The sequence below is a fragment of the Episyrphus balteatus genome, chromosome 4, assembly GCF_945859705.1.
Source record: "Episyrphus balteatus chromosome 4, idEpiBalt1.1, whole genome shotgun sequence".
Classification (NCBI taxonomy): domain Eukaryota; kingdom Metazoa; phylum Arthropoda; class Insecta; order Diptera; family Syrphidae; genus Episyrphus; species Episyrphus balteatus.
Window position 1 is genome coordinate 82,869,915 of NC_079137.1, and position 22,053 is coordinate 82,891,967.

The following is a 22,053-nucleotide window of genomic DNA, read 5'->3' on the forward strand; positions in this document are numbered from 1 at the left end:
AACAAATTTTCTGCGTGTTTCGTCTCGGAAAATAGTAAATAACTGTTAAAAAATTAGTTGTGTGCGTGGTTTTTCGGTTTTTGTGCGTTTTTCGTCGGTAATTTAAACAATTAAGAATTACGGTAGTTGACATTGGTCGCCAAATTGTCATGTTTTGACAATTTGGCGACCACTGTCAGTTCGGAATATATTACCTTTTTATGTGTACTGTGCATCTATACACTTCTTTCAGGAATAGTTGTCAAAATCTTGGGTGGTTGTTTTAATTTCTAACAATTTTTGTTTTTAGAGTGAAAAATTCTTTAGTATCGTAGTGGAAAAAGTAGGAAAAATCAATTGATTATAACTTTTTTGTTTTAATAGATAGATAAATTAAATTTATACTGCGGATTAAATAAAATATAATTGTACAAAACTTCAATTAATTTCATATTCAAAATTCTGAGATAACGGTGAAAACATGTTCTTTTTTAAACATGTTATATCTTTTGAGGTAAGCACATTAAAAATTGACAAATCTACCAGGTGTGCACACACGTTTTTTTTTTAGAGGTCGGTTAATAAGATGAGTAAAAACTAAGAATCTTTCTCACATACCATTTTTTTAAGCCTTTGGCTGCCGTGTCACACATTTTTGAACGACACCTAATGCAAAATTGTAGGGCCTTAAACAGCTAGATACTGCTTGATAGATTCTTGAGATTGCCTAAAAGAATAAAGGAAACATCGTCTTCCTTCAAAGTTTAGAACTATATCTTTCACATCGAAACTTTTTAGATCATCCCCAAGCCTGCGAAACGTTATAGAACACTTATAATTTTAAATAAGGTGGCATGAGAAAACTCCCAAATGTTTACCCGAAACACTTCTGATTTTCAAAAGTAAACGTTATCACCTTTAACTTTATATGTTTATCTTTACTATTTAACTCGATAACATCAGCGTACATTTTGATTTTTCCTGAATTATTTTGTCGTTCTACAAAAACTATTAAGATCATTTATGTACAATGCCTAGATAGTTATTTAGAAGCTTCACACCTGAATGTTGATATTCCGGTTTGAAATTTGTTCATACCTTTCCGGTGTGGTTATTCCTTTATTCAAGAATTAGGGCTCGATCTAAAAAGTCATATTTTCATTTCTATTTGTACATTTTTTATCTGATGAATGAAGAAAAAATGTCTGCTAAAATTAAGCGCAGTATTTCCAAATAACCTAATTTTTATTCCAAAAATATACTTAAAAATAAAGAAATTTGTTATTCCTCATTAGTTCTTTAGATTCTACAGTAATAGTACGTATGTATGCAAAGTGGGAGCCCTGTGTTGACAATTAGTACTGAAAATAAAAATGACAATTTTTACTATTTTGCTGAATGCAGGGGTGGCACCTACAAAATGAGCTAAAACCCACCCCAAGCAACAACAGGAAGTAGTAGGACATCGGAAATAGAATTTTAAAACAGCACACCCAATGTTGACTAGTCTATGCATCTTCAATGAAAGTCTAGTGCTTTCGTTTTCCGCCTTGGCACGATCACATTATGTTGTGCTTTAAAGCCGTGCGTCGATGCTATTTCTTAAGCACATGCGTTGCAAATTGGCAAGCTAAAATATATTTTCAATTTCATTTGTTCGCCTTCATTGCCAACAAGTGTTCCAGATTCTCTTCTCTTGGGCTATAATTTAAATAGTGTTTGAGTGCATTATACATTTGAATTGTGCTCGTTCCTTGACCAAGTTGTACTACATCATTCGACTTTTGATTTCTTTGGCGATCAGTTGTGATAAGATTTTTCTCAGAAACATTAAAATTCAAGTAAATCAAATAATAGTAATAGAATACTATAAATTCTGCATTGAAAAATTCTATCGGAAAAATATATCTAGTGGACGCAGTGGAGCTGCAAAAGGAGAAAACTATTGAATTTTTACAATTCGTTACTTTTGTAATAGTTTTCATAGTAATATCGTTATATTTATACCGATTTGCTTTTTAAATTAAAACTTAAGGTAACTAATTGGTTACGTAACGATCGAATTGTGTCCCATAAGCCAAATATTCTAACATACTCGTGTGCATAATTTATATCTTGCAGACAGAATGGCTAAAGTTCCGGCTGTTGGCATTGATCTTGGAACGACGTATTCATGTGTTGGGGTCTTTCAACATGGCAAGGTCGAAATAATTGCCAATGATCAGGGTAACAGGGTCACCCCGTCATATGTGGCGTTCACTGACACAGAACGTCTAATTGGAGACGCTGCCAAAAACCAAGTAGCAATGAATCCAAACAATACAATCTTTGGTAAGCATAAATAAATGTGTTGTTGCGAGCGATCTTGTACCGTAGAGCATGATGTTTTTAACACGCAGATGCATAAAATATAGCGCAAGTTTAGAATTTGATCACGAATATTCTATATTATTCATAGGTGGCTGTTAACATATAAAAACGAAAAAAATTACACTTTTAGTACCTACCTACAAATCTACTTATCTCAACTTATCCACGATATAAATAGACACTTTAGTTTCTTGTGTCTTGTAACTTCTAGAGAGATGCTAATTTCATTTATTTTGTGTCATGTTTTTTTGCATCTGTGTCGTCGAATGCAATTCGATTATGCAGCTATAAATGTTTAATGTTTATGTATTCGTTAATATATCTATACACAGCAATGCACGGGGAAGCAACAATATTTCAATGACATCTTGCTGTTTATTGATAGTTTTGTTGTTGTTATGAAATTGAGCAAAAATAAACACAAAATATTTTAAAAATAAAACGTTTGCAATTTGCATTATTTGAGTACGATATTCAATTTCAGATGCCAAGCGTTTGATTGGGCGCAAATTTGATGATACAACGGTACAAAGCGATATGAAACATTGGCCATTTGAGGTTATAAACAGTGATGGCAAACCAAAACTCCAAGTTGAGTATAAAGGGGAGAAAAAGTCATTCTTCCCTGAAGAAGTTTCCTCAATGGTCTTGACAAAAATGAGAGAAACTGCAGAAGCTTATATGGGCAAAACTGTCAAAGATGCTGTGATAACTGTACCAGCGTATTTCAATGATTCACAGCGTCAGGCTACAAAAGATGCTGGCGCAATAGCTGGCCTCAATGTCCTAAGGATAATAAATGAGCCAACGGCTGCAGCTATTGCTTATGGTTTAGACAAAAAAGGTGACATCGAGCGAAATGTCTTGATTTTTGATCTTGGCGGTGGAACATTTGACGTTAGCATTCTTACCATTCAAGATGGTATATTCGAAGTTAAGTCTACTGCTGGTGATACGCACTTGGGTGGTGAGGACTTTGATAATAGAATGGTCAATCATTTTGTGCAAGAATTTCAGCGAAAGCATAAAAAAGACTTGACAGCAAATAAACGCGCATTGCGACGCTTGCGAACTGCTTGCGAAAGAGCCAAGCGAACATTATCAGCATCTTCTCAAGCAAGCATAGAAATCGATTCACTGTGCGATGGCATTGATTTTTATACCTCCATAACAAGAGCACGTTTTGAGGAGCTGAATGGAGACTTATTCCGTGGCACAATGGAACCGGTTGCAAAGGCAATTCGAGATGCGAAGATGGACAAAGGTCAGATTCATGATATTGTTCTTGTTGGCGGTTCGACGAGAATTCCAAAGGTACAGAAGCTTCTGCAAGATTTCTTCAATGGCAAAGAACTCAATAAGTCAATTAATCCGGATGAAGCAGTTGCCTATGGTGCTGCCGTTCAAGCTGCCATCTTGCATGGAGACAAGTCAGAAGCAGTACAAGATCTTTTGCTATTAGACGTAGCTCCTCTTTCTCTAGGTATTGAAACTGCTGGTGGAGTAATGACTGTTCTCATCAAAAGGAATACCACCATTCCTACCAAACAAACTCAAGTTTTCACAACTTACTCCGATAACCAACCAGGTGTTTTGATTCAAGTATTTGAGGGTGAACGTGCCATGACTCGGGATAACAATATACTTGGCAAATTTGAATTAACTGGCATACCACCAGCACCTCGTGGTGTGCCTCAAATTGAGGTCACATTTGACATTGATGCCAATGGTATTCTCAATGTGACAGCAATTGAAAAATCTACAGGTCGGGAAAATAAGATCACCATTACGAATGATAAGGGCCGCCTTAGCAAAGAAGATATTGAAAGAATGGTAAACGAAGCCGAAACCTATCGAAACGAAGACGAAAAACAACGCGAACGAATCAATTCGAAAAATGCTTTGGAATCATACTGTTTCCAAATGAAGGCAACAATCGATGACGAAAATGTTAAGTCAAAAATTTCCGATTCAGATCGTCAACATATTATGCAAAAGTGTAACGATACAATTGCATGGTTAGACGGAAATCAACAAGCTGAAAAGGAAGAATTTGAGTATAAACAAAAGGAACTGGAACAAATATGCAATCCTATTATTTCTCGGATGTATCAACAAGGTGGTGGTCCCCCACCTCAACAATCTCGGCCTTCTGGGGGCTCGACAGGGCCAACAATTGAAGAGGTTGATTAAGCTCTGTAAATCATAAGAGAGGTGTGTTCCCACAGTACACATATATAAGGCAATATATTGCGCAGGCGAGTGATGTCAACTTTGACATTCCTCTCTTGGAGTTGTTTTTTGTTAGGACTTTGACAACCTGCGCAAACTTGAAGAAAAATACACTGAGAAAAAATAACGTTTGGAATTTTTTTAATTTTTAATCAGAATATAGTTAAATATACCAGATATTAGTTAAATATACCTGAAATAAAGTTAAATTTACCAGAAATAAAATAATCCCTGCATTATTTTCTTTTCTTTCCGTGTATAATACAGAATATTACCTTAAATATGTGTACTGTGGTATGTGTTCCAGCGGTCCTTACAAAGTTCTTGTGAGTACTTTTATCTGTATCTGCATTCAATGCCTTCTTTTAAAAAACGTCGTTGAATGTACTGAAGTCCTTTGCAAGACCGAATAGTATGCCATTATAAGGATTATGCAATAAATAAACATAACACAGTCAAAGAATACTCGTTTTAATTTTATTGGCCATTTTCAGCTAATAACAATATAATTTATTAGTTTTGTTTTGTATCTCCTGTTTAATTTCCTCACAATAAATCAATTTATAATTTATCTAAAACACAAAATTTCTTTTAAAACTAAATAATATTTCTATTTTTTTTTTTGTTTTGTTTGTTTATCTATCTACACTGCACTTTATGTGTTGTTAAGTTTTATAGGTTCATCAATTTTCATTTTGGTTGCTTTTTTTGTCTAAAATATAAGATAAATACGACTTTAAATAAATGTCAATTTTATTCGATACGTTTAAGTTGACACGTAATGTTTATAACGCTTGTTCAAGAATTCGATATGTTAAACATTTCGATGGTCATGTTTTATATTTAAATGTCTGTTTTTTTTTTTTAATTTTATCTCAAAAAATATAAAGTTTTTCTTTTCTTTTTATGTAGGTATGATTTAAGTGACGGTTTACAAGTTTAAGTGTAGTTTGAGAGCCAGTATTGAATATAATGTTCATTTTATGAGTTTGTTTAAATGTTCTTTGGTTGAATAAGAATTTTCATCATACTAAATTTAATATTAACGGATTTTTATATTAGACAAGCTATATGGGAAATCTCCACTACCACCTTATCAGAAAATAATTCTCTCAGTGGAGCAGAGTATTAAAATATAGTCAAAATGAGACAAATGGGTAGGGCCGGGTTCATTAACGATGAGAATATAATTGAGTGAGTGAACTTGACTAAAAAATGGTAAGTGACTTTGTAATGAAGCATTTTCATGAATGGCTCTCGAATCTAGGATGATATTGAAAAATAAAAAACAAAAAAAAACATATGCGTACATAGTTATTGTCTATACAGATCAGAAAATTTAAAGAAATGAAATTTTTCTGAACATTGATAAAATATTTTTAAATATTTTGTTTGTTTGATTTTGTACTCTTAAACTATATTATAATAATGTTGTAGGTATTAAATGTAAAATTTAAACGATCTAGGTTTATACAGATTTATATGCCTATTATACAGATTTTAATAATCATGTATATTTTTTCATAAAAATTTATGATTTGCAAACCTAATTTTAGTAACATTTATTAGATGTAAAGAATATTTGTAAGAAATAAAGTTTTTAAACATTTTTGATTTCATAATTTTTACAAATAACTGAATATTAATAGATTTAGTTTTGTTTTTCATTTTGTTATGTTATTTTACCATTTTAGAGAGTTCTTGTATTATACCATTGATGCATGTTAGTATCTTAAAGTTATTTTTGAAGATAGCTATAAGTAGTTCAAGTCTCCCATATTAAATTAATTTCAAAATTTTTGGTAACAAACTCAATAATCCTCAATGTCGTTTCGGTTCAATGAAACGGTTTAGATCCCTTTCACTTTATTTTGAAATTTTATAGATATGTTTCTGTGTTGAAGAATAATGAACTACAAATTATTTGTCCTTGCATCAGGAAATTTTTTTTATGTATTAGTGCTTTTGTATGGATTCTCACTTCAGTTCGAGAAGCGTTCTTTTATTTTATAATAAATTCTGGGAAAACGGTTAAGAATCATAGTTGTTACAGAAAAGCAATAAAACAATCCCCGGGAATTATATCTTTTGACCAAAATCTCGAAAAAGGTTTTGAAATTATGATACGAGTTCATATTCAAAATGTTTCCTCCAAATTCATGGAATGAGACATCAAACTCTTGAAAACCAAGAGTTTCTTTGGTTTTTTTTTTTACTATATAATTCTCGTGGGGCCCTGGCATCCGTTGGCGGCCCTCCGCGTCCAATCGACCCGTCTGCCCCAATGGTATGTACTCCCCTGTCGGCAGCTGAACGCAGCAGCTTAACTTTAGCTTGTCAAAATTATATCGCAAAAAACACAAACCACAAAACCATAAACGTACCATTGACCATGGTATAAGAATAAAATGGTAAGTTCTATATCACGTAATTTGTATGTGTGTGACGTCATTTTTGTTTTCATTGTTGCGGAAACATAATAAGCAGTATCTTACTAAATTGAACTAGACTAGGAAAACTCCAAAGAAAAGTTATTTCCTAAGTTTACACTGAATTGGAACTATGTTTGAACTTAAAAACGGCTAAAAGACCAATGAGATATTGGAAGAATTTCCAAAACAGGAACTTTTTCTAAAAAAATTGAGTATTTTACACTTGTCGTTCAGACCATAATTTTACCAACTTTGAAATTATTTTACATCCAGTTTTGCATTGTATGATAATTGAATATATACATAACGTAAAAAAATATTAAGTATAGCTATTTAGAGAAGAATTTACACTGTAGATTCATAATACCTACATTGTAATTTTTTTAAAGTTAAACATAGCATTTAATGGCTGTACTAGAACTCTTGCAGATAAATTTCGTTCAAATAATATATTTGTTGTTCTCAAAATTTTCATAAACAAAATTTAGTGAAGTTTTGAAGGAGTGCAATGAACCTGTCTGTCACAAATTAAAATACAAACAAAAATGTAATGCAATTTTGTTCGTATCAATTCTTAATTATCAGTTGGAATCATTATCAAAATGTCAGTCTGTTTTTAAATAAAATTATATCTTAAAATATTTTACACATTATTTTTTTGTTTTTTTTTTTTTATAATTTTTTTTTTTTTACAATTTGTCTTAACATAAATTGTCTAATTTCTAAAATGGATGATAAATAACAAATACATGTCAGTAATAAATACTATATATAATACTGGTACTACTCGGTACATATAAATCAAATTCTAACGTTGTATCTGTACACATGTTAATTTTAATTTTTTTTGTTTTATTTTATATAAATTTTGTTTCTAACTTTACAACATCCAAGGTAATACGAGACGTTTTTCGCTTCACATTATGTTAAGTGTATAAAAAATTCTGCAATTATGTTAAGTAGTTGTCGACACGTAAAGCTCGTATATTTATTTTTTATATTTTTTCTTTAAATATACACATCTTCACGTTTGATATATGTATATTATATAGTTTTATTATAATAATAAACCTGTCATTAAATATAAGATTGCGGTTTGAAATATATATATGCATCAACCCATTTTTTGAAATATTATACCAATTGCCTAGAAAATAATTTTTATAATATAATTTGTTTCAGTTACATTATTATATTAGCTTTAATATCGAACTGATAAAAGCACAAGACACACTTTTACTAGGTTTAATTTTATTTTTAGAAAACATCAAATAATGCAAACGGTAACATTTCAGGCTTTATAATACTATGGGGTTTTTTGTTAGAACAATAGTAGTTGTAGAGTCTGCGACTATTTAAATTATGGGATTCGGCCTTTTGATGTTGTGCTTTTACATAGTTTTAATAATATACGATTTATTTTTACAATGAATTTGGTTCAATTGCTCAACATCATCTTACTTTATATTAAACGTTAAAAATAAATTTTTGGAGTAAAATTTCAAGTTTGTGATCTCCGCAGAAAAACTTTCGTAACAGAAACAACAATGTTGTTTTTAATTTATATTTATCTACACCAGTCATAAGAATTTTATTTTTGTTCTAGATGGGAACTTTATTCTAATATACACATTTCACATAATTAATTTATGATTATTATCTAACAATTACATTCTTGAATTTATTTTTTGAAGGACCACCTAAAAAGTTTGATTTTGATGCAAGTTTTTATTTTTAATATTTAATTTAATTTAGGAATAATGGTTAAATTTAAAGTTCCGATCTCGGAAATTTGGAACTTGTTTCGCGAGTCATAACGTTTAAAAAATAATTGCGAATGAAAAAAAAAATAAATTCTGCAAATAAATCAGTTTTGAAAAAGTGTATCCTTCTCATTTTTTTGGATTTTGTAAAAATTTATTTACAGAATTTAGTTTTCTTTTGTGCAATGTATTTTATGAATTAATAGAATTTCAGCTTCTGTGTATAAATATCACATTCATTGGAACAGCCATTAATATTACACTTGAATCTCATCTTTGAAATCTTGGAAGACGCGACGCCGCGCCGCTCCGACGACGCCTTGGGGCCTTTTTTGCCGTTTGAAATCGTCAATTTTCGTTATTAAGATGGAAAAAGGTCCTTTTTGTCTGAAGAACATCATTTTTTGACAATTGTTTTTGATGTTTTTGTTTTGCTTAACAAATGTCTCAAGGAATTTTTTGTTCAACCAATTCTTATCTAAAATTAACTCTTTCCTGATGTTTTTGCCTTCCACTTTTAGGCCGTGTGCGAATTGCGTTAAAATGTTGGTTAAAATTTCTACCACGATTAAAATTTGACGTTTGGTTAAAAAAGGGATCAAATTTATTTTTTTGCTGTGCGAATTGGGTTAAAATGTATTTAATGGGACTTTTTTCTTGGTACTACTTTGAATAAAATTCCCTCAAGATAAAACAAAATTACCCTCAAAAATGGTTTTTCTTATATTCAATTAACTATTTTTTTAACAAAACCCAGTTGAAAATATATCAAGGTAAATATTCTAGTATGAAAATGTAAGAAATTCTCAATTTCACATACTTTTTTTTTTATTTTATAGATAAATTCCCATTTAATTATGATCAAAAAAAAATTTATTAATTCAGTCTTCTAATACTAATTCGTAGTTCACCAGCTGCCAACAAAATAGAAATATAAAAAATAAAAAACAAACAAACAATCAGTAGATTTTCAATTTTTCAAGATGAATATTACTCTCAGGAAGTACTTTGTGTTAATACTTTTAACATTTCTTAAAATATCAACGCATTATAACAAATATAATTTCAAATCTATCTTGATCTTTCTATCTTGAGAAACGTCAAATTTTAACCACTAGTGTCAAATTTTACCCTGCTCCGCAGCTGGGTAAATTTTAACCCATTTTATTCACCATGCTAGTGTCAAATTTTAACCAAACGTCATATTTTAACCAACATTTTAACGCAATTCGCACACGGCCTAAGGCTGAAAACTTGAATCATTTTTATGCGGAAGCTTTCGAGTGTAAAAACATTACCAAGTCAAAAAATTCGAAAAACATACAAATTTAGTTCTCTAAACACCGAACTTTATAAACAGCTATTAGACCATCTTAAACATCTTTAAACTACTAACTCAAGTCTGTTCGTAAATTTTTGTCTAATTGGTGCTCAGATTTCATAGCATACCATTAACTTTTATGTTTAGAACTTTTGTTGTTTATTCAAACTTTTTGGACATCGTTGAACGTAAGTATACGTAAATGAGATTGTTAGTTTGCATACTTGAAACTAAATTGTGAAACATACTGTAAAACTGAAAATCACCATTTGATATATTTTATTATACTGCCCATAACCTTGTAAAGGTCCTCACTACAAAATTTTCTCTTTTGATTTTTTTTGTGCATATTTGGAGTTAGGGCAATGACAATGATTTATTCTCCTTTATTTTTTTAGCCTAGGTCTTCAAATAAGTCAGAAAATTCAAAATGGACTTTTGTTTTTTTTTTCATTTTTATATGCAAATTGCGATATTAGATTTAGTTTTTCCCTCTAAAACTCAGAAGTAAGAAAAATGTAGTTAGGGCCTTATCGAGATTATGGGCAGTATAATAGAATATATCAAATGGTGATTTTCGGAATTATAGTTTGTTTGTTGTTTAAATGTTTTTTGAAAAAAAAAAAAAAAAAAAAAGATAGAGCTGTTACTATTTCGTTCATATTCATAAAACTGTTATTATTTGTGAACATTATAAAAGAAAATTTCGAATAATTAATTTAAAAGTTTTTGGAAAATAACCTAACACCTTACAACTTATGCATCAAATATTTAAATTTATACAAAATCAATCGATCAAAACTAAAAGTGAATCATTTTGTAAAATGGAATTTGGCTAGCAATTCAAAGAATGTTTTACAAATATTCAACCCAAAGCTGCGAATTTAACTATATCAAACCCAATCAATAATTATAAATATATGTTAAATTCGTAGTTTTTAAATGAGAAAATAGAAAAATACATAGGTACTTTAAACAATATCTTATCTTAGGTGGTCCCTCCATAATTACATTTAACCGTTCGTCTTTATACGGATTATTTATACAAACAATGTTTTTTTTTTGTTTTTCATTTAGGGGCGTTTTTTGCAAGTCCATCTGGGCTTCGATGGAGTTTGACAGAGCTTCATAATATAAATCTTGAAATCACTTTAAGCGCATGTCAAACCAACATAATATAAATATAAATAATCTTACAAACATATGCTGTGTCATAATAAAAAATAAACAAATTATTTTCTAGGAAACATTTTGAGATCTCTTTGATTAACACAAAAAGAGTTTGATGTTTTGATTAAAAAACACAAATATCTATAACATAACATCGATTGCTAAGTTCGATTTCGATATCACTGCATTTCTATGAAAACAAGATGTTTAAATGTAAAGCCTCGAAATTACCTAGACTTCACTATACACCATGCCTGTATAGAATTGTTGAATTGCTCAGCTTCCATGCCATCTTTGACGGGCTTTCAAAGAATTCGGCTCCTAGTTTAGGCTCAGACCTCACAATTTTAGGAGCGAGGGCCTTAATCACTGCGACGACGACGACGACATTACCACACCTAATTCAATCTTACCTAAGCTTGCGTTTGCTTGATCCTCATTTAATTCGTTTTTGTATAAAATTGTTCTACTGCGATCGTTAAATAATAAATTATAATGTTACTCAGAGATCTTCTGACGAAGAGGCACACGGACCGTGGTAAGCGTTTGGAGCTGTAACAGCTTCCGGCTTAGAAGCAAACTTGACAAAAATACAAACCCATTAGTTATGGCATTATACAACTGACAATTTATATACTTACTTCTTGAGTTTCATCTACGGAAGGCAAAAGTTCATCTGTTGAATTCGGCGTTAAAGGACTCGGAGTTGGCACATTAACTCTAGCAATTGCACTATGTTGTTGGACTGCTGCAGAGTCTCCAATTACGATTTGGGGCTTATTATGACTCATATGCTGCTGGTGCTGCAAACGTGCTAATCTCAGTTTCATTTCTTGGCGCAACTCTTTTTGTTGAGTTTCTTTTTCAAAACGCATCATACTATAACTACGAACTGATGAACTTGTACTATGAACTGATGCTAGACTTGGTCGTCGAGAACCTGTGATGAGTTATGTAGCAAAATAAAAAAAAAACAACAAAAACAAGAGATTACGTCTTTTAATTTTTAGTAAATAAGAATTTAAAAAAAAAAAAATATATTATTTATATATATTATATGATTTATAAAATTTTGCGATTGAGTATTTATAAATAAAAAGCATAAAGGTGGGTAATTCAAAGTAGTATACTATAAAAATAGAGGAGGTATAATATGATCTTAAAGTTTTGAAACGAATTTAAATAAAATAGAATGTTATAGATAGTAGCTTTAACTTGAGGATTGTGCGTTATTATCAGTATGTTATCATTTCAATTAAATTGGTTTATTCTGCAAGCAAATTTTATTTATTACTACAGTATTTTTTTTTTAATAGGACTTTTAGGCCATGAGAATCCATTGAATTACCCTGGTTTTTAAAATTATAAAGGAAGCTTAAAATTCGATTGACCATTTAGATACATACAAGAAAGCTTTTCAAGCTAAAAAAAGAGAGAACATATAGCACGAGCCATAAGTATATAGTTTAGCTCAAAACAAGAATTTTTTCCAAGTAGAAAGAGAGAGAGAGATAGATTAAAATACAAAACATTCCAATCTTGAAGCTTTTCCATACTAAAGGTAGGTATTCAAAACAATTATTGATAACAGAATTTATAAATATATATAAAAAGCTCAGAACGATGCATTTAAATTTATGATAAAGGCCAAAATCATAGAAGTTGAAAATTTCATAATAAAACAAAAATTCAGTTTGTAAATAAAAAAAAACTCATATACATTTATGACATTTTTTAATTTATCCTCAAAATTTTTGAAAGTGCAAGAGGAAAAGCCATTTCGGGAACGTTTTTTAATATGAATCTAATTTTGAATAAAAGCAAAACATACCTTGAAAAACAAAGAAATCTAATGAAAGGTTTTTTTCAGGGGAAGTCAAAATATTTAACTAATAATCCCAACTTCAGGGGGTCGGTCGGTCTCAAAAGTTCAAACCCTCACAACAGAAAAACAACTTGATGAATAAGTCTGAAACTTTGCATATTAATTTTAGGAATATTAAGCTTCAATAACCAAGGCACAGTTTAATCTTATCACCCATAGCTATAAAATATCGGCGCATTAAAAAAACCGTAAAAATGCCTATTTTGATAGCTTTTCTAAATTAATCTCAAATGTAAGCAAATATTTTTTTTTAACAAAGTACGATTAATTTCTCTATAGAAAATTGAATGAAGATTTTAAATGTATCCTTGAATTTTCTGCAAGGTAATTCGTTGTTAAGATATTGATAGTCAAAGTCAAAGGTATGGGTTTTGGTGTAATGACTGCAGTCTAAAAAAAGTGTAGAAGTTTGAAACAAAAAAAAATCTTAAAGCCAAAAAACTACTTTTCTAAAAATAATAATCATTTTATCACAAAAAATTTTCCCACCTTTTTATTAGAAAAGTAAAACCAAAAACAATTTTGAAAATTTTGTTTTTTGAACAGTTCCAATTGTCATAAAAACCTAAAATTAGAAGAATGTAGCTTTCACATGCTTTTTGTTTTGCCATGATGCGATCATTTTTTACTGAGATACAGCCTATCGAAAATTACTAAAAAAAAATCACGATTTTTTTTGTTAAGTTAATTTTTCTGGCCAGTGTATATAAAATAAGCCACTAAAAACAATTTTTCCCTTCCATTCTTCTAAATGAATTACACGCGCTCAAAAACGGTTGACAGTTGTTAGTCACTAGGCCTTGCTCCTTCATGGGGTGTCGCATGTAAAACATATCATGCCACAATATTATTATTACTAAAAACAATTACACCATAAGTTTCAACTTAAAGCCCAAGAAGAACACAATACCGGGGTTCGAATAATATAAAAATAAAAAATAATTAAAATTCCTAGAAAATATTTATGTTGGTATACGAGAAATGTGAAAAAGACAAAGCGTTCCCGGAAAGAAAGGATTTGCTCTCGAAATGACAAAAAAACTAGCTTTAATTAAAATGCATAATTGAAACAAATCAGTTTTTTTGCAGCCATTGAAAACCTCTCTCTAGGGATATTTGAGGTAGAACTGATCACTGAAAAAATAATGCAAAAATAGATTCATTTGAAATGAGCAACACAAGTTAAAGAAACAAATATCAGAAATTTTTTAATTAAATTTTAATTATTTTAATTAAAATTAAATATTTTTTGCTGTCAAAAAATATATTTAAAAAATGGTGATGCTAAGAAATTAATATATTTGTTAAGGCAACTTTAAGATTCAATTTACTTTCGGATTGGATTAATACAATTACAGTTTTAAAGTACTGAAAGCGTTCCCGATATGATTGTTTTAGAATGTATATTACAGTTGAATAAAAATGAACATTTTTTGAATAACCTTATTTTATGAGGAGATAGATAATATTAATACCTTTTAACGAGAAAAAAACTTGAAATCTAAGTGAAAAATATCTAGAACAAAAATTTTTAACCTCCTTGATGTTGGCCCACAACCGCGTGAATTTAAAATTGCATAGCATTAAAATCATAACAGAAAAAAAATATATGTAAGTTCTTGTATTGTCGAATTGTTTTTATAAACATAATCAAAATGTTGATGTAGTGTGCTCAAAATGTATTTTCATATAATATACAAAAAACCAAAATGAAAGTGTGATTAAAAAAAGTTGAAAATGTTAGAAAAATATGTCAAAAAATGTTATAAGAATTGATATTTTTTACAATTTTTTTTTAAAGATAGTAGATAAAATATTTGAAATACGTAAAAATTCCTTTCAAACATATTCACCGCCATATTGCTCTTGTGTTAACATTTCTGTTAAAAGTCAAAATTTAAAACATGTAGGTATATATATAATAATGGATCTGCGCAGAAGTATTTATAGTATGTTTGATGAGTTAAAAAATATTATAATGAAATTATCACTTGTCCATTTAGGTTTATATTGTTATTAATTTTTTTTTTTAAATAAAATAATAAATAATACGGTTATAATTAACAATAAACTCCATTCGTATATAAACTGCTTACATGTATCAACATTATAGTGTTTGTATGTAAGGGTAGTGTAAGTATACATCGATAATCATGTATTATAAATTATGGTTAATGTAGGTATATAATAAAAAGAGGAAAAGGTGAAAATAAACAATTTTTTTAAAAATTATTATTACATACGTATATACGAAAAAAACACATAACACTGATTAGAAAACATATACGAGTATTAGAGTCACTGTTAAACTATATATGTATATATACGAGAAGTTATAATTGTCTCTAACAAATATAAGACTTAACACAAAATCTTTAAAAAAAATGCTAGCCGCACAGTAGTTTTTTGAACGTGTGGCTAGCATATTCTCAAAAATCGAATACAAAAAGAAATCAAACGGATCTAAATTCAAGTACATGACGAACCAAATTTTGTTAATATACTGTTTAATTTTTTTTTGAAAATGAAAAGGTTTGTAATATTTAATTTTATAAGTTAACAAAAATTAAAAATTAAAAAAAATTAAGAGAAAAAGAAAAATTTGTTTTCATGAATTTTGAGAAGAGGAAGGCTTTTTACCGCGAATCTGGGCGTGTCACTGGCTGGGGTTGGCAGTGCGCCGATTTGGAGGCTTCCGTTTTCTAAACTATTCATTTCGTCATCATCGGATCTATTATTTATTCCGTTTATGCCCAACATTTGTCTAATTCTATTATTGTTCTTAGCTGGGGATAGTTCTAAATTAAGTAACTGCCTTTGATGATTCAATTGTTTTTGTAAATATTTGGTCATTGTGCTATCATGATTGAGTCCAAAACCACCACCTTCACCGCCACTACCGCCACTACCACCGCCACCACCACCATTGTCTGATTGGGATTTGTTTTTTCTAATTGCAGAAATGTGACACGATATAAGCAATATGGCGGCTGATCTAGCCGCACCTGTTCGTGATGTTGACACCAATATACCCTTAGAGCCGCCACCAGAACCCGATTGCATTGTGCTCGATGAACGCCGATTGCCATAGGAACCGATCGATCCGCTCGAACGCATGCTAGAACGTGAAGATGGCCGTCCGGATTGAACTGTGAGTGGGATACCTGAAGACGATCAACATATCATATTCGCAGAAGATGATTGAGGGGGTGTGGAGGGAGGTGGGGGTCTATTCCCTCGCGTTACCTGTATCACTGGAATACATTATTGGCGGGGGGAGGTTGGCATCACCGAAATTCCGATGGCGAGGGTATTTTGTTTTGCTGAACAAGTGCAGGACCATGCAAATTAATCCAGCTAGTACGGCGATACCAGTTGATACACCCAACAGTGTTGGAAGGTCCGATGTTAGTTCGTCAATGTCTATAGAAAAAAAATTTAAGTATTAGATTATTTCGAGAACATTACAAAAAATTTATAACAAACCTTGAGTGCAAAAGACTCTCCTAGAAGGTTTCGTATAGCTGACTGAATGAAAGCCATTAGCACATTGGCAGCGCGCATTGTGGCGTACTTGAACACATAGGGAATTTTCGTCATTATAGATGCATGTTTCGTGGTAAAAACATTGCTCGCCAAGTTTCTTAGCTAAAATATGTACATATTTTGGTTAATAAGGTTTATTTAATCAAAATTTTTGTAATTATTGGCTTTGGTTACGTTTATCGCATCCCTTTGTTAATCCAAGTACAACTGGATAGTTTTTTTCACAGCCACATAAGAGAGTTTCTTTGTCACAGGAAACGTGCACAAGGCTGGCTTCGCACTTTAAATCGTTGCAAGGTGCTCCAATATACTTCCCTTTTGCTAAAAAATTAAACAAATATCAATTGTGTAAAGCTTTTAATAAAAAATAGAATGAAAATGTTTTTGTTTTAACTCTGAATTAACTTGAGATAGTTTTATTTGCCAAATAGTCATTGAGCAAATTTTTCAGACGAAATAAGTTAATAAATTTAAGAAACTTGATTCGTTTCACTATGAAGCTTAGATAAAAGCCCCTAACAAAAGTCGACCTCCTTAAGTTCGTTTATTTTTTTTTTTAATTCAAAGAGTTGTCCTACCGATATCAGAGGTGTGTGTATGCGACTTATTTTTGTTTATATAGACTTTGGGACTGGCTAAAAATTTATCGCAAATTAGGAACATTAATATTCTAAAGAAATTTAATAATCACCATTATAAACTATTTTAATTCAATTAAATTGTTCAAGCCTTTATATAGTTGTAATGGTTTCTTTTTTTAAACTTAAAATGGTTTAAGAACTGAAGGGCAATAACTTTTTTTAAGAATTTACAGTTCGTCTCTATGAAGAAAATACAAAAACCAGCAGTTATGCAATGTAGAAAGAGGAACCATCTGAATAGAATAAGTACCTTCCTGAAAAGTCCACACTACGTCTTTATAATACATCATGCTTTGTAGCAGACACTTAACTACATTCTACTACATTCTTACCTATAATTTTGGACTTTGTTTATCAAAAGAAACAGTCAAAGAAAATTTACCCTGGCCTTGCGTGGTTCTTTTTAAGTTTTCTTCTGTGCTTCAGTTTTTTAATTTTATACAGCTATAGCCAATATATGTTAAAGGGCGGAATCAATAAAAAAATAAAGAGGTTAGAATACAATTTCGTCTTAACATTGATTCAAGGGCCTTTTGTTGTTCTTAATATAACATAAAAGCTGAGCTAAAAATTAAACAATACATTCAATAGAAAAAACACTTTATGGTTCTATACTTGGATCAGTTTTTAGGTTTAAATACAAAAAAAAAAAAACACAATTTTAGTAGCCTTATAATCTTATACATTGGATGGATATAGATTTATTTAAATCTCAATGTCATATAAAGAGTTAAAAATAAGTATTAAAACAAATATTTACTAAGAGCTAAGGAAGAAAGCGGCAAGAAAGCTAAAAAATTGGTCAATATAAGGTCAAATCTTCAAAAAAACTCAGCCCTTTAATTGGTCTATTCTGAGGCATAATATTGCACGAGGTCATAGTGCTAGAGTGGATTTAAAATAACTTCAAGACTTTGGTATACCAACTTTGGATTGACCACCCACAAATTCGGTTTAAATTCAATATAATATGCGTGTCAAATACTAAAGAGACGTGTTCACGACACGAAATCAATCTCTCAATCACGAAATCATTATTGAAGCGGGTCACTGTGGTGTATGCGTAACATTTTTGTCTAAATATTTCCAATAATTGAATAAAATGTTAATGTTTCGTATATTTTTTTAATCAGAGATTCACATATTAAATAAGTAAACATTGGCAATGATTAACCAATCATGATCAGCTGAAAACGGCAGCGAAAGAAGATTCGGAGAATATTTTAGTATTATTGGAAATAATGTTTTGAAACTTTAGTTATCGTTTCGTTTTTAAACCGAGAGCTGAGAATTAAGAACATGTTAAGCAAAAGAACAACAACATTTTTTATTCCTTGCCAATGTTTACTTATTGAATATGTGAATCTCTGATTTAAAAAAAAAAATTCGAAACAATTACATTTTATTCAATTATTGGAAATCTATAGAAAAAATGTTAAGCATACACCATAGTGATCCACTTTAATAACTCCTTTGATAATGGGATATTTTTAAAAATTCTCTTCTGATTTTTACGAAAAAATAACATTTTATTCAGGAAATCTATAGGCAGAAATGTTTCGCATACGCCATAGTGACCCACTTCAATAACTCCTTTGATAATGGGATATTTTTTTAATTTTTTTGAGACTTCAATTCTTGCTTCAAATATATTTTCTTACTACATCAATTTTACTGTTGAAACTTTTGGTTTTAAAAGAAATAAGTTGCTGGTTCAACATTTTATTCTTAAAATGAGAATGTAAAGAATAAGAATAAGTTGTTGGGAATTTTTTAACCCACATAACACTTGGGACAAAGTATAAAATTGTTGAAATTACCAACGTTTTTCTCTGAGTGAACGATACTGCTTCACAAGAGTGACCCGCCCGCGGAGAAGATTTAAATGTTTTTGTATTTTATTTATAATGCGACGATTCAAAGAATACGTTATCGATATCAAAGTCAAAAATTTGTTTAAATTGAAGGTACAAGTATATACCCCGCAACTTCAGCCAAATATTATTAGGCAGAAAGTTTATCTTACTTTTGGAATGATTGGTTTTTGTTTTAACAAATGTAAATTTTCTTTTAAAAAATCTAACATTTACGTATTTTGAAGTGTTGCAGTAAATTTGCTTTTATGAACTGGACGATATTATTGGAAACATAAATATGATGCCCCTTTATTATTTCATTCCTTATCATCCTTCTCAATACTATAGTTTTTCTTACAAAATTTCAAAGCCGCCCTATAAATTAAAATCATCGAGCTCAATAGAGAAAAATATGATGTCATTTGGAAATCTACATATGTTCTATGAGTGACGCCAAAAAATTAAGAGTTTTTATACTTAAGACATTTTTATTGTGTACATAATCTTTAATATTTTTTATTTGTTATATTTTAGCAAACTTAATTTGAAAAAAAAGATTAACCGTTTTACAAAAACCAATAAATGATTTCTGCAAAGAAAATATGTATTTGGGTGAGTTCAGAAAAACGTAGGCTTACCATCCCTATCCCTGTTTTGTAACTTTATCACCAACCATAAACATTTTGAATGATGATAAAATATGATGATGATGATCAAATATATTCCTTAAATATAATAAAACAGATTTTTTAAATTAAGAAAATATTATTTTGAAGAAAATTATATTTTGGTGGATAAAATGTATTTATCTTGTATCGCCAGAACAGGTGCAAAGTTAGGTTTCGAAAATATATAATTATTTCAACCGTTTTAATTTGTTATTTTAACATTATTATTTTTTAACATTAATATATTTTAAAACATTTGTCTTTTTTAACAATTATTTGTGTACGGTACCGTGATAGATACGAACTTTTCCATAAACCTTTCATACTTATTAATTTAGTTAATTCAATTATTGTCAGTTAGACTTAAATTTTTATGGATATAGACAAGTTTGTTTATAACTTACCGGATTTATTATTTATAAGTAAATCGTACTCATCCATTTCGTCATCGCGATAACTTGAATCATCGTCTTCATCAGGCACATGGGATACATCACGAGTTACCCTACTTGGTTGTAAAATCTCATCCTTCCTAAATGACGTAATTTCATCACTCTTATTCAGATGCAAAGACTTATTAAGAGCCAATCCATCATTATCATTGTTGTAGCCAGCCCTGATGGTAGTAGACTCTTCCGGCGGAATAGAAGTCGAAGCTCTTATGAGTACACATGAGTACAAAAGCAGAAGCAAAGATAGATAGAATACATTAGTTCGGTTAGAACTAGCATTTGTAGAGTACAATTTATTCAGCTGATGGATTTCTTTGTGAAGAAGGTCGGCGTTGACAAATCCCTTTTTCACTCGATGTTTGCAGCGTATCCTTAAGAGCTTATTTTGATTGTTGTACCTTAAATCTAAAATACTGTACGGCATTTTCGCTAAATTACACAAATTGCTTTCCGATCGCATTGCATTGGTTTTTCTTTGTTTTCTTGCTTGGTTTTTATACTAAGGGAAGCGCAGTTACATATATATGAGAAAATTACATGACACTTCCGTTTCCCTTGACCACCCTTGCTGTTAGAAAGAGGCTTTGTTCATTCAAAGGTTAACCAAAACATTAAACAATGAAATTCTTGGTGTTATTTTTTTTGTTTTATTGTTGTTGTTTTTTTTAACTACATATTGTCCTTAGTTTTGTGATGCATCCACTTTTGAGCAGTGTTCTTTATGCAGTACACGATAGCGAGGGTTCTCAATAGTTCTTTTAATTCCATTCAATCCTTTTATGCAACAGTCCAGATGAAAGCCGCTTTAGTATATATTTTAGTGTGTTTTGTTTGCCAGGACATGGACATGTTCATAAATTTAATTTTCAAAAACACAGATATAGCGATACACTGTGGACTGTGCAATAATATATTTTCAAAGTTCGGTCATAGATTGTCATAGGTTCACGTAATAAATCGATTAAAATGTAATCTAGAACGAAACGAAGAAAGTTGCATAAATCCGTATGAGTGCGCTTAATTGATGTGAGAGCACTTCTATTTGCTACTTGATGGTTACACAACTTTAAAATCAACTTTGGTAATTTTTTCTTCTATGAAATGTTCACAATTAGGTCCTCGAAATCACAATTTTTTTTTTTCTCATATAAATTCACCAAAATGCACTCTTTTATCTTTGGAAGCAGAAACAATTGAAAATATAATTTTATCATTTACAGGACTTCTAATTCTTTTAGTAGACCATTTGGGGGAAGTTTTAAGGATTTCGTTTTTTTTTTTGTTAATTTTTATTCAAAGTGTTCTTCTTTTGATTTTAATTGATTTTGAGTTTTAATTTTTTTTTTCATTTTGTGTGAAAATTATACTTTTGTTAAAGAGATTTCAGACTGTCCTGAATCGTACACACTATGAATTTAGTTTTTTTGTCCGCAAGGAAAAAAAAGTATTGAATCCGTTGCAATGCGCACGTACAAATAGAGCTTTCCTGTGACATCCTTGTAGGCTTTAAAGGGCTTTTTGGAAGATGAAACTCTCTGTTTGTGGCAATGATAGCTTAACTCTTTCGGTTTGGTTATTTGATATTATTTTATTGTAGAGCTAAATTACCGTTATTTTTGTTTTAGAGGCTGGATTTCGTCATCAAGTAGTGAAGTAATATAGAAAATATAATTTGGTTCGCTGTAATGATTTCATTTTTTATCTTTTCTCCAAAGTTATATCTTGGGCAAACCTATGT

At 30.3% G+C, this 22,053-nt stretch overlaps 2 protein-coding genes across 5 annotated transcripts; one reads left to right on the plus strand and one right to left on the minus strand.

Moving 5' to 3' along the window:
- The first annotated feature begins 1,547 nt into the window (after positions 1-1,547).
- Positions 1,548-5,166, plus strand: LOC129919807 (heat shock 70 kDa protein cognate 4). The gene is made up of 3 exons (XM_056000864.1): positions 1,548-2,014; positions 2,101-2,310; positions 2,834-5,166. The coding sequence occupies exons 2-3, from the start codon at positions 2,106-2,108 to the stop codon at positions 4,540-4,542; spliced, it is 1,914 nt and encodes a 637-aa protein (XP_055856839.1). The 5' UTR covers positions 1,548-2,014; positions 2,101-2,105; the 3' UTR covers positions 4,543-5,166.
- A 5,597-nt stretch (positions 5,167-10,763) lies between these two features.
- LOC129919809 (uncharacterized) lies at positions 10,764-21,351 on the minus strand. Of its 4 annotated transcripts, XM_056000870.1 has the most exons (7): positions 20,268-21,351; positions 16,873-17,019; positions 16,639-16,800; positions 16,399-16,575; positions 16,158-16,316; positions 11,909-12,207; positions 10,764-11,847 (listed from the first exon to the last, which is right to left on the minus strand). In XM_056000870.1, the coding sequence occupies exons 1-7, from the start codon at positions 20,773-20,775 to the stop codon at positions 11,770-11,772; spliced, it is 1,530 nt and encodes a 509-aa protein (XP_055856845.1). In that variant the 5' UTR covers positions 20,776-21,351; the 3' UTR covers positions 10,764-11,769. The 4 variants fall into 4 exon arrangements, with proteins under 4 accessions (XP_055856845.1, XP_055856844.1, XP_055856843.1 ...); XM_056000869.1 differs by lacking the exon at positions 10,764-11,847 and having other exon boundaries at positions 12,045-12,207; positions 15,793-16,316; XM_056000868.1 differs by lacking the exons at positions 10,764-11,847; positions 11,909-12,207 and having other exon boundaries at positions 14,592-16,301.
- Positions 21,352-22,053: the final 702 nt, after the last annotated feature.

What these genes read in the sequence shown, in the direction of transcription:
- LOC129919807 (XM_056000864.1), top strand. Translation starts at nt 2,106, where the DNA reads ATGGCTAAAGTTCCGGCTGTTGGCATTGATCTTGGAACGACGTATTCA. An exon ending in TCCAAACAATACAATCTTTG is followed by an intron (nt 2,311 to 2,833) that starts GTAAGCATAAAT and finishes ATTCAATTTCAG; the next exon opens with ATGCCAAGCGTTTGATTGGG.
- LOC129919809 (XM_056000867.1), bottom strand. Translation starts at nt 20,775, where the DNA reads ATGCGATCGGAAAGCAATTTGTGTAATTTAGCGAAAATGCCGTACAGT. An exon ending in ACTTATAAATAATAAATCCG is followed by an intron (nt 17,020 to 20,267) that starts GTAAGTTATAAA and finishes TTAATTTTTTAG; the next exon opens with CAAAAGGGAAGTATATTGGA. An exon ending in AATGTATTCCAGTGATACAG is followed by an intron (nt 16,317 to 16,398) that starts GTAACGCGAGGG and finishes GATCGTCTTCAG; the next exon opens with GTATCCCACTCACAGTTCAA.